At 35.8% G+C, this 15,403-nt stretch overlaps 1 protein-coding gene across 1 annotated transcript; it reads right to left on the minus strand.

The window, feature by feature from the left end:
* Nucleotides 1-2,835: 2,835 nt before the first annotated feature.
* On the minus strand, nucleotides 2,836-8,382 carry LOC107495210 (elongator complex protein 6). Its single transcript, XM_016116322.3, has 6 exons — nucleotides 8,171-8,382; nucleotides 7,807-8,080; nucleotides 7,365-7,437; nucleotides 6,788-6,987; nucleotides 6,559-6,705; nucleotides 2,836-3,511 (listed from the first exon to the last, which is right to left on the minus strand). Exons 2-6 carry the CDS (start codon nucleotides 8,044-8,046, stop codon nucleotides 3,389-3,391), a joined length of 783 nt encoding a protein of 260 aa, XP_015971808.1. The 5' UTR covers nucleotides 8,047-8,080; nucleotides 8,171-8,382; the 3' UTR covers nucleotides 2,836-3,388.
* Nucleotides 8,383-15,403: the final 7,021 nt, after the last annotated feature.

Here is a 15,403-nt window from a genome sequence, read left to right on the forward strand (position 1 = left end):
TATGTAATCCATTTCTTAAGAAATTTTTAAATATTTTATTTTAATAAATAAGTATAATTTTGATACACTGATAAATGTAAAATATTTTATAAAATCCTTTAGTTATATTTATTCTTTCGAATAATTATTCATACAATTTATGTAAAAATTAGTTATTTTTATTGATATAATATTATATAATTGGATGTACATATAAAACTATTTAAAATTTTAAAATTGAATAATATTAAAATTAAATTTTTAATAAATATGTTAAAACTTTAAATTTTATATTTTTTTAAGAAAAATAATAATATTACTCTCAAATTAATAATGTTAATCTCCTTCAAACAATGTTATTGAACTCTATCATATATCATGTCTACAAAGAGACTATTTACATATAGATCTTGTTTGACCACCTCATAGATAGTCTTCTAAGTCTTTCTCTACCTTTTACCTTTTATTCATCTTTCATTTTTTCATCTCATCTACCCTCCTGGCAGTATATAATTTTTTTAAATCTTTCAAATATTTTTGTTGTTCAAAATTTGACACATTGCCAAGATAACCTATGAAAACAAAAAATCCAAACTTAATACTGTGTCGGACAGATGAGATGTATCCCGCTGGACTAAAACACGAAAACCTATGATAGATCCACAAGACAAGAAGTGGCTCCACACGTTGCTTCCCTTGAAGAAAAATGGTACCGTTGTGAAGAGGAAGAAGACATAAAAACTTTAATCGGTTTAGATTTTTTATTAGTCACAAATCTCAATGACCAAAGAAGTCGATAAGTTGGACACGCTGACCGTCACAAACCTAAATTTGGATTAGATGACTCTCATGATCAAATATTTCAAATTCGATGTTCTCCCAAATAAAGAAAAAGAGGCGAAGAGACTCATAAAGGACGCATGGAACTATAACTTAGTTCAATGTACTCTATAGAAGAGGAATCTCCACATCTTTACTAAAGTGTGTCCCGACATCATTACAACAAGTTCTGTCGGTTTTCTTTTCACATGTCCAAACCACTTTAGACGCGATTCTATCATTCTTTTTTCACAATAGGCGCTACTCCAACTCTCTCTTATATCTTCATTCCTTATTCTATCCAATCACGTATGATCACTCATTCATTTCAACATCTTCATCTCTGCTACACTTAATTTATATTCGTGCTCCTCTTTGGCCGTCCAACACTCTGTACTAGCATAGCCAGTCTAATAGCAGTGCGATAGAATTTACCTTTAAATTTTAAAGGCACTATTTTGTTATATATAAAACCAGATGCACTCTGCCATTTTAACTAACTTGCTTAGATCATATGATTTACACCTGTTCAATATCTCTATTATTCTGATGCACCTAAGATACTTAAAACTTTTAACTTTTTTAGGATATTTTTTTCAATCTTCACCTTTATATTAGGATTTTTCCTTCGCTGACCGAACTTACGTTTCATATATTCTGTCTTGCTATGGCTTATGTGCGTAGATCATATACTTCTAAAATTTTTCTCTATAAATCTAATTTTTTATTTAGGTCTTTTTTTCTCTGTATTAGTTCCATAAATTATCTTTTATTTATATATTCTTTTAAAATTATTTTTAATTTTTATTTATCATATTAATATTTTTTGATACTTTTTTATCATAACAATAAAAATGGTGGATAATTCTCGAAGAAGGCAAAAGATTATAATTAAGAGAGAGTAGAACTAATGCACTATCAATTTAAAAGTAACATTATTATTATTTTTTATGTTTTTTTTAATTGATAATCTTAAAATGTGAATTTAAAAAGCATATTAACTGTATCTTTCCACTACATCAATAACTATTAATACCAACTTTTTATACTTAAACTGTACATCTCAAAACTAAAATCTCTTTCATAATTAATCGAGACATTTATATAAGATGTGAATGGATATTTTCAATTTTTTATTTCATTTGAAAAAATAAAATATGATCTTTTACTATATATTTTGTAGATAAAACAAAAAAAATATAAAAAAATATATAAAAAATATTGAAAAATTAGAAATTATATTTTATTCTTTTAATTGAAAAAAAAATGAGAAGATGTATTTCCTACTAATACATCTACATTTTCTCAACTGAAGGAAAATTCTGAGAGAATTTTTATGCTTAAACTTAAAGCATCTTTTTTTTTTCCGTATAAAGAAGAACTAAGAAAGCAAAAAATAGAAAAAAAAAGACATTAAACTAATGAATCAAATCGCACTGCATCAGGGAAGCAGATCCTTATTTGGAATGAGGCGATTCACATGAGTAAGTTGATCTTTAGCATCCTATTTAACGAGCTGCTCTGCAACCAAGTTTGTTGATCTATGAATTAGAGAAAACTTCATTAGTCCATCTCTTTCTATGAATTCAATAATCTTTTGAAGAACTCTTGTAAGTTTTATATCTAAACATTATACATTATACATGAGATCATCTTCTACTATTTCTAAGTTTTATATCATGCATGTTTTATATCTAACATCTTATACATGTATGCTTAATATCTAATTTTTACGTTATATATAAATATATGTGTGTATTGATTTAAATATTAGAATGTCTTTTACAATTAGATGTACTTTTACTTATTTCGTGTTTGACTTCAATCACGACCATAGAGAAATGAACTTTTAATAAGCAACATTAAACTTAGAACAGATTCACTATTTTACCATCCGTTTCTAACTCTGAAAAATTTTAGATAAATTATAGATCATAATATTACTTTCGTCCCAAAATACTGTGCGTACGATATTAGGGATTAAGAATTTTAAATCAATGTGATTGTTAAATATTAGTGTATTAATAGTCGTTAAAATGCCCATTAATCCATTTTTTTTATAAATTAATATAAATAATAATAAAAATTTTAGATGAACTAATACAGTAAACATATTACATTCAACCAAGAACTCATGGATTCACCTCAGCTTCCTACAATCAACACCCCTTATGGAAGTATTCACCTTATGATAAATGCAAGAGGCAAAGAACACCAAATTCAATATGGTCTTTCGTGCCTAAACATAATCGATCTAATAATTCAATATTTTGAATTTGTCATCTCTTAGCCAAATCTCGAGTGTTCCATCCACTCCTAAAACATAAAACCTTCAAAAAATTGGGCTACTATCCCAACTATTGAAGTGCCTACAGTCAACACGAGATCAGTTACCTTATTTGGTGGTTACCCCAGTCGTTTGTCCAAAAATAAAAAAGAAAACCCAACCATTTTTGTGTCAAAATAAAGAAGATCCTCATTGAAAGTAAGAATAGCTTCTTCCAAAACTAGCAAGTGTCTAACACAATAGATGCACAAATCACTGTCTCATTCAAGATTAAACAACTCTGTACAAGCATATTCTTCAGATCTAGGTTCTTGTGCCAGCGTAGAAGTACTCAATGTTATTTTCCTTGATCTTGAAATGAAAATTTTGAACCTTAATGGATGAAATTCCTTGCTGCTTTTGTGTTTCCTTATTTAAAACCATCACCTGAATCCAAAAAAGATGAATAATTAACAAGACAAAGTAACTAGACGTTAATGTGGTAAAATTCATGGTTCAGGCAACAGTTTTACCAATATTAAGTCACCATTAAACAGAAAAGAAAAATTATAAACTTCCATGCAAAGTGAAGCAATTGCTGCAGTTGCACTGTCACTAGAACATAATTCAACATTAGAAAGATTAACAATAAAGAGTTTCTTCCTTCTTTCCTATTTACTTGATAATTTGCAAGGATATGAAAGCCTTAGCACATGAATTTACAATTCCATGTTGTTTATAGATTTTGCATATCAATTGCATTGTATAACTGCCATGCTTTATTTCAAAGATAAATTGAGCATGAAGCAACTAAAGCAAATTTTAAACTTCGTATGGGTGCAGTTAGAACAAATGAATGGAATGGAATTCATGTGGAACTGAAATAACTTGTTTGGAATAGAACAAAAATGAGAACCGATATAATTTTCCAAATCCATGTTGTTGAGTTAGAATTAATTTTAGTGTGATAATATGATGACAAACATTGTTATTGGGTTAAAAGCCCAAAAATGTGCTAATGGGTTTATGAGTAGTGCAGGCCCAATATATTCACTCAGCCCACATCATGAAGGTTCAGCAAAAACTCCACAATGCTCAAATCAAAGCTTCAGCCCAATGGTGATGGTGAGTACAAAAATCAGAATCACCATACCAAGAGAGATGGTTCAACATTGCATGGTTTGACTAAGGAAGCAAAAGCAAAAAGGGACAGTTGGCTACACTATGAAGAATGAGGGACAGCAAGGACATAAGGACAGCACAAGATCAAACTGCACAAGATCATTAGCAAAGTTGGGTAGAACAAAACAAAAATGCAGAGCAACGGGCAGCTATTGTAATGGTGCAAAATGGAAAAGAAAGCACGCCAGGAAAAGGACAGCTACAACAGGCAGAATCAGCAAAAAAAAAAGAAGAGGCAGTGAACCAATTCAAAGAAGCAAGCTACTCACTATATAGCTGGCTCTCAACAACATTTGAAGAGTAAGGAAAATAGAGTGAAAATTTCAGAGCATCATCTTATACATGCAGAATTATTTTCCTTCATCTTTGTGCTTCATTTTAGATTTCATTGTTATAGCTATCTGATGTTTACCTTTCTGTAATTGAGAAAAAAGGCAAATCATGATGAGGTGAAAAATAAAAAAGCCATGAGAGAGAAGAGGCAAGAGAGATACGTTGAAAAAGCCAAAGATATTTTCTGTGTATTTGGTTCTTGATTGGACTAGGATTAGTTTCCCTTGCCAAGTTGGGATAGCACTTGGTGGCTGTTGAACCAGTTGGGTTCCCCTTAGCCAAGTTGGGACAGCACTTGGTGGTGACTAGACTTGGTTAGAAGCTTAGTGGTTGATACTAGATGAATTAGGTTGTAATTCATTGGTATTGGTGTATGTAATCAGTTTTGATTATCGTGAAAATTCCACCATGCTTGCCTGATTCTCTTCTTCCCTACTCTGTGCTGTTTTGGTTTTAGAGATAATATGAAAAAATTCTCCTGCATAATCTGCTTCTTGCCAGAGCAAAGAATTTAGTTTTTGAAACTAACTGGATTCAAACCCCCCTCCCCCCTCCCCCCTCTCAAGTTCTAGCATTACCATCTCATGTAGTTCCACCTTTCCTGACTTCAAATCCTGTCACTTTTAATAGAATTTGTTGGGAAATGATTTGATTTAGATGACAAGAATGTAATAACATGGATCAGAGGAGATAATGTACAGGAAGGGTAGTCCAGTTACAGGGAGTTGGGGGTGTAGATCCTCTCAATTTAAAAATCCACACAATCATGTTAAACTCTATATACTCTTTTGGGACCCATGATGAGATTTTCACCAATGGTTGGACTCTCTTGTTTGGGGAGTGGAGAGGGCCATACTCTCTCAAACTACTTGAAGGTCTATTGTAGACATTCTTTTCACCTCTGCAGAGCTGCTTTAACCTAGAAGAGAGATATTGGATAACACAAGGTTCCATCACCAAACTTCTGACCTTGAATTGTTTGTTCATCTAACTTCTAACCTGAACTACCAATTGGTATCAAAGTTCCCATATTGATTTGACAGATAAGACAAACAAGGTAGCCTCCAATGTGAGACTTCCAAACACAACGAATATTTCAAGTTCATATGTTAAGCAGTGGTATAGTCAGGTAATTCATACAAGTTGAATGTTGCAGGTCTAGTGAACAGGTCAAGGAAGAAACTTTAGGAAGCTGTTGTAGGATGAATACCAAGAAAGAGGGTCAGAAGAGGCCTATCCTTTGATGTGAAGGGTATGTTTGCATGAAGGAACAGCTAAGGGTAATGCTGATACACTAGAATGTTACAGGAAGACAATTAAAGCAAGCCTCCAAATTACAACATTGTCATCAAAGTGGTAAAGTGAGGCAGAAGATTGTCATCAAAGTGGTAAAGTGAGGCAGAAGGGTTACGGTTTCTTGATCACAGGTTATCTCACACAATTTCATCTCAAACAAGGTGGCTGAGGAAAACGAAGAGAAACTAATCATTATGTTTGGAAAACTCTATTGGGTTTGTGAAACATTTTGTTTTCATTTTCAATGTTTTTTGTTTTCAAGATTTTTTAAAGGAAAAAGTGAGAAGAAATATAAGATTTTATTGTTTTCAATTTTTTCTTCACAAATCCTTTTAAAAAAATGCTTTTACAAATCAACCAAGCTCTAAAGGTGCCTTGAGTACGTTCACACTTTTCTTGATTAAAAGTTGGCCTCTTCAGTCTCCTTAACTGCCACCCAAAACAATAATTGCGTAGTTGCAGGGTTTATTTGGCAAACAGATGAGTAAAATACATAAGGTTTGTAGAGTCTTAGCAATTAGTCATGAAAAGAAAGGAACTGCTGAGTGCCTTCTGGGTGTCAACATCTATCAAATAGAAGTCAAAGAGAGGTTGGTCTCGATCAAAAGATTTCATTACTTTCTAGCATGAACATTATAAATAACTGGTCTATGAACTTCTTAAAGAGAATGATAGAACCAAACCTGTCCATGCACATCTTTTGCTAAACCAGTAGCTAATGGATCAACCTTGACCAAGATGTCAGCAAGGTACTCTATCTCTAACATAAAGGCAGGCCTCTCTCCATCTGAATAAATATCTTGATGATTGAGTGCAACAAGTGCATAGCCCTGTGACAAGAAAAGAGAGGAAATAAAGAACAGAACCATATTAAAATGATCTAACAAACTGATCGAGCAAATGTTATCTTACATTTTCTGATGTTAGCGTATAGCAGTAATGCAGGAAGTCTAAAACATCATTTGATGAGCCATTAGCAGCAACTTCAAGGCACGAGATGTCATCTATGACAACAGTGACAAATTTCTTGTTTTCTGGATGTAATTCACTGATCGCTCTTTCAATTTTCTCAAAGACAGTAGCAAGTCCATCGTGCTTTGGTTTTCCTTCAACTGGTCATCAATAATGTCGGTGTTATTTGGCCATGTGTATGATCCTTCAGAGACAATGCAGATATTTCAATTTACTTACAGACTTACAGCCCCTAATGAATGGTAAGTTATAACAAAACGTTAAAACCATGAATGTTTTGTTTTCTTTTCCATGTTTCCTTTACAACATGTCGGAAACAAGAGACGGTGAAAAAGGTGACAATTTTTTGCTTAACTTTGAAAACAAGAAATGAAAACAAAATATGTTTTCTCAAACTAGAATAACCTAAGTATCTCAACTTACAAGCTTTATATCAATTAATTTTGTAAAAACAAATGGTTAGAAAAAGTTATAAACAGAATCAAAACAACCAAACATAAATAAATAATTTCCTCACCTGGACACTGCAACATAAGCATGTCAAGGAAAAAGAATCTCCCGTTATCTCTTTGAGAAGATAAGTTGCAACCCTACCATATGCAAATATGAATAATTCAAATACAATCCATAAAAGAAAATAAAGGCATTTTATTTGTAAATAAACTACAGACTCCTAGAAGTAACCAGTTAGCATGTAATCGAAGCACAGTTCAAGGTGTGGAAATGATGCAATTGATAGACAGAAATATTGGAAATGAGAAGAGTTTAAGTTTGATGCACTAATAACAACAGTTTAAAATCAACATTGTCCATTTGCATGTATGAAAACCCTAAACCCCTTCTACTAAGATGGTAATCCATAAACAATAACTGAATGTCTATGTAAAGTTTCTTCAGAACGGAAGTATTCAAAGTTAAATTCTAAGAAACAGCGATGTCGAGAGAGAGGAGAAAAGTACAAGCTTCCTGAGAACACGGTCGTAGTGGTTAATAGGATGAGCAAAAGCGAGGAAGATAACGGCAGAAGAAGGGCGAGAAGTGAACGAGTGCTTGAGAATGTGGTGAAGAACGAACGCACCACTGGTGTCAACACAATCCTCCACAAGCACGAAGCGACCGCACAGAGGCCATGGCTGCTGCGTCACGTTGCTGTGAAATCCCAATGCTTGATCCATAAGGTTCAGGCCCTGGTGTTCCATCTTCTGTTCTTCTATCGTGCTTTCTAGTTCAAGTCTAGGGCACAAAACAAAAGGAAGCTGAATGTTACAATTAATTAAACAATTCACATAGAGTGGAATGAACAAAGCTAAGAAAATGGAATACCAGTATCGGGTGTCTAAAAAGTGTTGTGTTGAGAAAGTGTTTCCAGGTTGGAGCGGTGCTAATAAGGAGAATCGGCCTTGTGCGGCGGCGGGGCCGTCGTCGTGGTTGGTCACAAGTCACAACGCAGGCGGCTGGCGGTGGTGAGTCGGGGATGGGAAGAAAGCGGAGAAGACTTGTGCGGTCTGTGGTGCGGGTGGCGGCCTATTCAGTGAAGTGGGTTTTTTTATTTTTTTTTGGTTAGATGGATCGGATAACTCCTAATCTAAGGTTCTTTTTTTAAGTTAGTTGACAGTAATGAATCAAAATGGGCCTCGTATTATACGGCCCAATAAAGAATGAGATGGGGCTAAAAGGTGTTAAAGCAATTCGGGATACTTCTCCGTGGCCCAATAAAGAATGAGATGGCCTTAATTTTTTTAATATTATTTTTTTTGTGACTACAAATTTTAATATTACATGCTAATACACAATGACACAGACAAAATATATTTATTTTATTGTCTTGCCCAAAAATTAGGATAAAAATATTAGATATGAGACATGGATTCTTATCACAAATTTTATCTTCAATTTTTTTAATTTTATTTTCTATCATCTTCACCTTGAACACTAACGACTTCTTCATTATTAGAGGAATATTTATTATAAAAACAAAAATCTTTTTATCGATGTATTTATTATAAAAACATAAAATGTTAGAAAAACAGAAAATGATCTTTTAGCATATTTTTAACGAGTGTCCTTGTCTTAATAATATTCGTTAACAAAAACTAAAATTTATCCCAAACCATATGACAGTTCTAATAAAGCTTTTGTAGTCAATAGTTATAGGAATGAATAAGTAGAAAATATCTTGAAAGATTTGTTTCAACAGGAAGATTCCTTTTATATTGAACAAATGTTTTAGTTTTAGCCGTGAGGGATTATAATACTAAGAAAATATCCTATAGAACAAAAAATTTTCAAAATTCTGAGGATTGACCCGAATATTATTAATCTCATATTACGATCATGCAAGTAAGAATTTTGACTACTACACAAAGTTGTCCATCAATTGTTAAGAAAAAAGAACCAATTTTTCAAAAAGTGACTATCAGCAATTCAGCATCTGTGACAATTTATGCTAATAATAGAAGCAGCAGTATTTTTATATTCTATTCTCATTTTATAGTCGCCGCAAACAAATATCAACAATTCACAAGCCACGACTTTGTTTTGAATAAGACAGTAACTTAGTGTAACTTTGTCAAACAAGCCAAGTAATTTTATTCATGCATAATAATATTTTGAAGTATTTTGGTCAAATTCATGTGTTCGTATTATTATATCCATTTTGGATGGCAATTATAGGGTGATTGTGCTAATTTTGTAACTCTAACACCTTATGTTGACTGTAATCTAATCTAATATCTAATCTAAAATCTTATAATTTAATATATGAAAAGGCAGGCATGTCTTGTGTAATGAATGAAGAGATTTATTAGATTTGAAATTAAGTGATCTGTACTTATAAAATCAGTCTGATGTCATATTTTGGATAGATCACGATTAACAAACATCACACCTACCACTATGTCAAAATAAAATTATACGGCTCTAGAAGAAATATTCGAGATTTAGTTTGGATTTTTACCGGAAATTTCGGACTGAGAACGGTCACACCTTTCGAATTTAAATAGAGCTATACAGAAAGTTTAAACACAACGATTTTACACATAAAAAAATACAACTACAAAAGTCATAGTATTGTTGATTCTTAGTCTAGAACTAACTTAAGTATCGGAGTCCTTTTTATAAGTAATCAACACTGCTTGGATGAGAAAAGAGTTTTCGGTGCAACATATCGGAGAAAGACGTCATCAGCACTTTTCCAGCTGACACCAACCTATACCACGGAGTCAAGTCCCGAACAGGAACATTTGGCGCTCAGCGTGGGGCTGAGTTTTTTCTAACCCCCATATATCTCGCTTTATCTTTTCCATGCAGGACTATGGCCGAAGAAGTCATATCTCCAACTCCTCCTCCCACTAACGAGGAGTTAGTGGCTATGAGTGCCACCCTCTTGGCAGAAATCAGAAGGATGGCTAACCTCCTAGAGGCATCTCACAACGGAAAGTCCAACGCAGAGGATCCAAAGAGCGCAAATGGGGCACGACCTCTGGATTCAGGCTCCCAGGAGGTCACTCCACCAAAAGAAAGGCTGACGATAGACAACCCTTTCTCAGAGAAGATCGTCAACTTCCAGATGCCAAAGAATTTTGTTTTGCCTACAGCGCTTAAGGCGTATGAAAGGTTTGGAGACCCCCGACTACACATTAAGAAATTTCAATCTATGATGTTCTTTAACGGTGCCTCTGACCGTATACTCTGTCATTCTTTTCCAACTTATTTAGATGGTGCTGCTTTACTTTGGTTTTCCAAAATACCTGTAGGTTCGATCTCTTGCTTTGAAGAGCTAGCAAGATCCTTCATAGACTATTTCGTAGCCTCAAGAATATACGTGCACGGATCCGATTACCTCAGCACTATCAAACAAGGTCCACATGAGAGTCTGAAGGACTATATGACAAGGTTCACCAAAAAGCAACCATGGAGATCCCAGACCTCGATTCTAAGGTGCATCGCGCATTAAAGAGCGGCCTCCGCCCAGGAAAGTTTCAAGAGACTATTGCTATAAACAAGCCGAAAATGCTCGAAGAATTTCAGGAAAAGGCGGTAGGTCAGATGGAGATCGAAGAGCTTCGCGAAGCTTGGCGGATGGAGAAGCCACAATTCCACCTAGATGAAGAGAAACGACCCAGGTCACACACCGACAAGGAGCCTAAGAAGCCCTTCAAACTCGTTCCCAAGTTCGACTCTTACACCAAGTTCAATACTAAAAGAGAGGACATAATTAAGGAGATCCTTGACAATAAACTCATAAAGCCGCCAAGCAAAGCGGGAACATACCAAGACCAAAGGTATGTGGACAAAACAAAGCACTGCGCATTTCACCAGAAGTTTGGACACACGACAGATGAGTGCGTGGTGGCTAAAGACTTGCTAGAAAGACTGGCACGACAAGGATTGTTAGATAAGTACATCGGCAATCGGATGCAAAAGGACCCATCAACCCCAAAGGAGGCAGAACATCAAAAGGCGAGCATGGAAAGAGCCAATGACAGAACAATCAACCACCCAAAAAAATCATCAATTATAACTCAAGCGGGTTTGCATGTGATGGAGAGACGAGCTCGGCCAGAAAAAGAAGCTACCGAACTATGTTACCACTACAAGACAAGACGCCATCTGAAGTACTCGTATCTCGAGCTCCTGATATCACATTCACAAGTAGGGATTTTTAGGCCAAAAATCCTAACCTTGACGATCTCGTGGTCATTTCGGTAGCAACAGGAGACCTTCTAGTCCGAAAAGTCCTCTTAGACCTGGGAAGCAGTGCTGACGTGATATTCTTATCTACCTTCAAAAAGATGCAACTGAATGAAAAGGTGCTACAACCATCTTCCACAGTTTTAGTCCTTATAACATTATCTTAGGAAGACCATCTTTAAATACTTTTGGAGCCATAGTCTCCACTATTCACTCGTGTGTCAAGTTTTGTTCACAAGAAGGAGCCATAATAATAGTACATTCGGATAGGGAAGAAGCAAGGCAATGTTACAATGCAGGACTAAAAATGAAACAGGCATCAACAACGACAATAAACTCGGTATACAATACCAATGACATACCAGAACTCACCGAGCTCGACCCTCGGATCAACAATGAACAACAACCCACCCTGACAGATGATCTAAACAAGGTAAGCCTATCAAATGATAAAAATTAATATACTAACATCGGTTCCGTTTTACCTACAGGATACACGAAGCAAGTAACAAATCAACTCCAGGAAAACAACGATCTATTTGCATAGACCCCGGCCGATATGCCAGGGATACATCCAGAAGTCATATGTCACAGACTAGCCTTGGATCCTAAAGCTCGGCAGGTCAAGCAAAAGAAAAGACAACTAGGCCAGGAAAGAACCGAAACATCGATCAAAGAAACACAAAAATTACTAAGTGCAGGTTTCATCCGAGAAATACGTTTCACGTCGTGGTTAGCAAATGTCGTAATGGTAAAAAAGAACTCGAAAAAATGGCGAATGTGTGTAGACTTCACTTATCTCAATCGGGCCTATCCGAAAGACTCATACCCCTTACCATGCAATGATAAGCTCGTTGACAATACTTCTGGTTATCAAATATTAAGCTTGATGGACGCATATTTAGGCTACAACTAGATACTAATGCACCCTTCAGATGAGGAAAAAATAGCTTTTATAACCGATCATGGGAACTTTTGCTATAAAGTCATGCCTTTCGGCCTCAAAAACACCGGCGCAACCTATCAACGTCTGATGGGCAAAGTCTTTCAGAATCAGATCGGCAAGAATATGGAAGTATACGTGGACGATATGGTCGTCAAGTCAGATACTAAAGAAAAGCATTTATCTGACCTCAAAGAAGTCTTTGACCAACTAAGAAAGCACAATATGCTCCTCAACCCAGAGAAGTTTGCATTTGGAGTCCAAGGAGGGAAGTTCTTGGGGTTTATGCTAACTCAAAGAGGGATAAAGGCAAATCCTGACAAATGCAAAACAGTCTTAGAAATAAATTCATCATTAACAATCAAGGAAGTACAGCAGCTCACGGGAAGGTTGGCGGCCTTGTCAAGGTTCTTGCCGACGATGGCCGCAAGATTAAATCACTTCTTCAACATAATGCGAAAGTCAAACAAGTTTGAGTGGTCGGACGAATGCGAAATGGCATTCGCCGAATTTAAACAAATCCTATCATCACCACCAATATTAACAAAGCCAACAGCTGGTAACATACTCTATCTATATCTTTCAGTTTTCGCTAACTCCATTTCATATGTCCTTGTAACAGAAACAGGTCAGGAGTAGAAACCGGTCTACTTTGTCAGCAAAATCCTACAGAACGCAGAAACACGGTATCCGATTATCGTGCGAACAAATCAACCATTACGACAAGTGTTGACAAAGCCCGACCTCGCAGGAAGGCTAACCAAATGGTCCATTGAGTTATCCAAACATCATATAGAATACCAAACTCGGGGCTCATTAAAATCCCAAACACTAGCCGACTTCGTGGCAGAGCTTACCTCAACTGCAGATATCCACCTAGAACGGGAGCTGTATATAGACGGCGCATCAAACGAAGGCGGTGGTGGAGCCGGAATAGTTCTCAGGGATAAGGAGGGAGTCTCAACTAAGCAATCAATAAAGTACATGTTCTCGTTCATCAACAATAAATCGGAATATGAAGCACTCTTAGCTTGCCTATGCCTAGTTAAAGAGTGCAGAATACAACACATCAAGGTCTATTGCAATTTCCTGCTAGTAGTTCAACAGGTAAATGACGTATTCCAGGTATGTGAACCTTCATTAGAACAATACTATGCACAGGTGAAACATTTAGTTAAGCAATTCAAAAACTTCCAAATAATACATATCAATAGAAATGAGAATCATAGAGCTAATGTATTATCTAAGTTAGCTACATCGAGAAAAGCAGGGATACAGTCTAATTTGTCATAAATAACATTGGAACAACCTAGTACATGCAACAACCTTTTTATGAGTTTGTCATAGGTTAAAGATTGGAGAACCTCTTATATCAACTTTTTAAAACACGGAACCATACCACAGACAGAAAAAGAAACCATAAGCTCTCTTAGAGGAGAGCAAGTTTCTTCACCATTATTGGTGATGACCTTTACAGAAGAGGGTTCTCCCGACCCTTGCTCAAATGGCTAGGAGATGAAGACGCCACCTTAGTAATGGTGGAGGCACATGAGGGAATTTGTGGTACACACGTAGGAGGCCAAAGCCTTGCAGCAAAGATACTAAGAGCAGGATGCTACTGGCCATCACTAAAGAAAGACTGCTTGGACAAGGTCCGAAGATGTGATAATTGCCAAAAATGTGTGCCGATCATCCATAACCCAGCCGAGAAGTTACATACCTCAGAGATCGGATGGCCATTCCACAAGTGAGGGCTAGATCTACTCGGTCCTTTTCCAATTTCAAAGGGTCAAGTAAAATTTTGACTAGTGGCAATCGACTACTTTACAAAGTGGATATAAGCCCAACCGCTAGCAAAAATAACATTGGACAAGGTTAAAAGTTTCATTTGGAAATTTATTATATGCTGATATGGATTATGTATGGATATTGTAACTGATAATAGTAGGCAGTTCACTGATAGGAAAATAGCTTCTTTTTTACAAAATCTAAATATAAAACACTATTTTTCATCGGTCGAGCACCCACAGACCAATGGGCTCGCCAAAGCAACTAACAAGGTCATTATGCAGGATTTAAAGAAAAAAATAACATTTGTAAAAGGACAATGGGCCGAGCTAATACCCTAAATACTTTGGGGATACAATACCCCCTCACAAAGCTCAACCAAGGAAACACATTTCAATCTAATGTTCGGATCTGACGCCATGATTCCAGTGGAGATATCTCAAGGATCAATCAGAACAAACCATTTCAACAAAGACACAAATGACCAAACAAGAAACGCCAAACTAGACACACTGGAGGAAGTGCGAGAGGAGGCAAGGGTAAGACACGAAGCAATGCAGCTCATAATCCAACACATATACAATAGGAAGGTCAAACCTCGGCTGCTACAACAAGGAGACCTCATTCTCAGATGCCTCGAAGACGTTCGAAAATCACCGGGGCAAGGCAAGCTTGCCGCCAACTGGGAAGGCCCTTTCTGAGTTACAAAGGTGCACGGCCGAGGTGCATACTCTCTACAAACTCTGGAGGGAGTTGATTTACCAAATACTTGGAACATCTCCTCACTACAATTGTATCACACCTAGTTGCTTGTAAACACTTGAAGCTCGAAGGTACTCTTTTTCTTACTATCGAAGTTTTATCCCAAACAGGGTTTTACTCGGGGAGGTTTTAACGAGGCCGACCACTTCAAGCACATCAAATGTCATTCAAGTCTATCAAATATCATTCAAACTTATTAAAACAATACATTCTACTCAAGTGCATGTTCATTAGCAGAAACAAATGTGCATTCAAAATAAGCAACACAAACGAGTTGCACATGAAGTCATACATACCATCACAAAGTTTTCTAATACACGTAACTAAAGTCCAAAATCAATTAAAACAAACTTGTACAAATTAAACATTAA

This window comes from Arachis duranensis, chromosome 6 (genome assembly GCF_000817695.3).
Source record: "Arachis duranensis cultivar V14167 chromosome 6, aradu.V14167.gnm2.J7QH, whole genome shotgun sequence".
NCBI classification, from domain to species: domain Eukaryota; kingdom Viridiplantae; phylum Streptophyta; class Magnoliopsida; order Fabales; family Fabaceae; genus Arachis; species Arachis duranensis.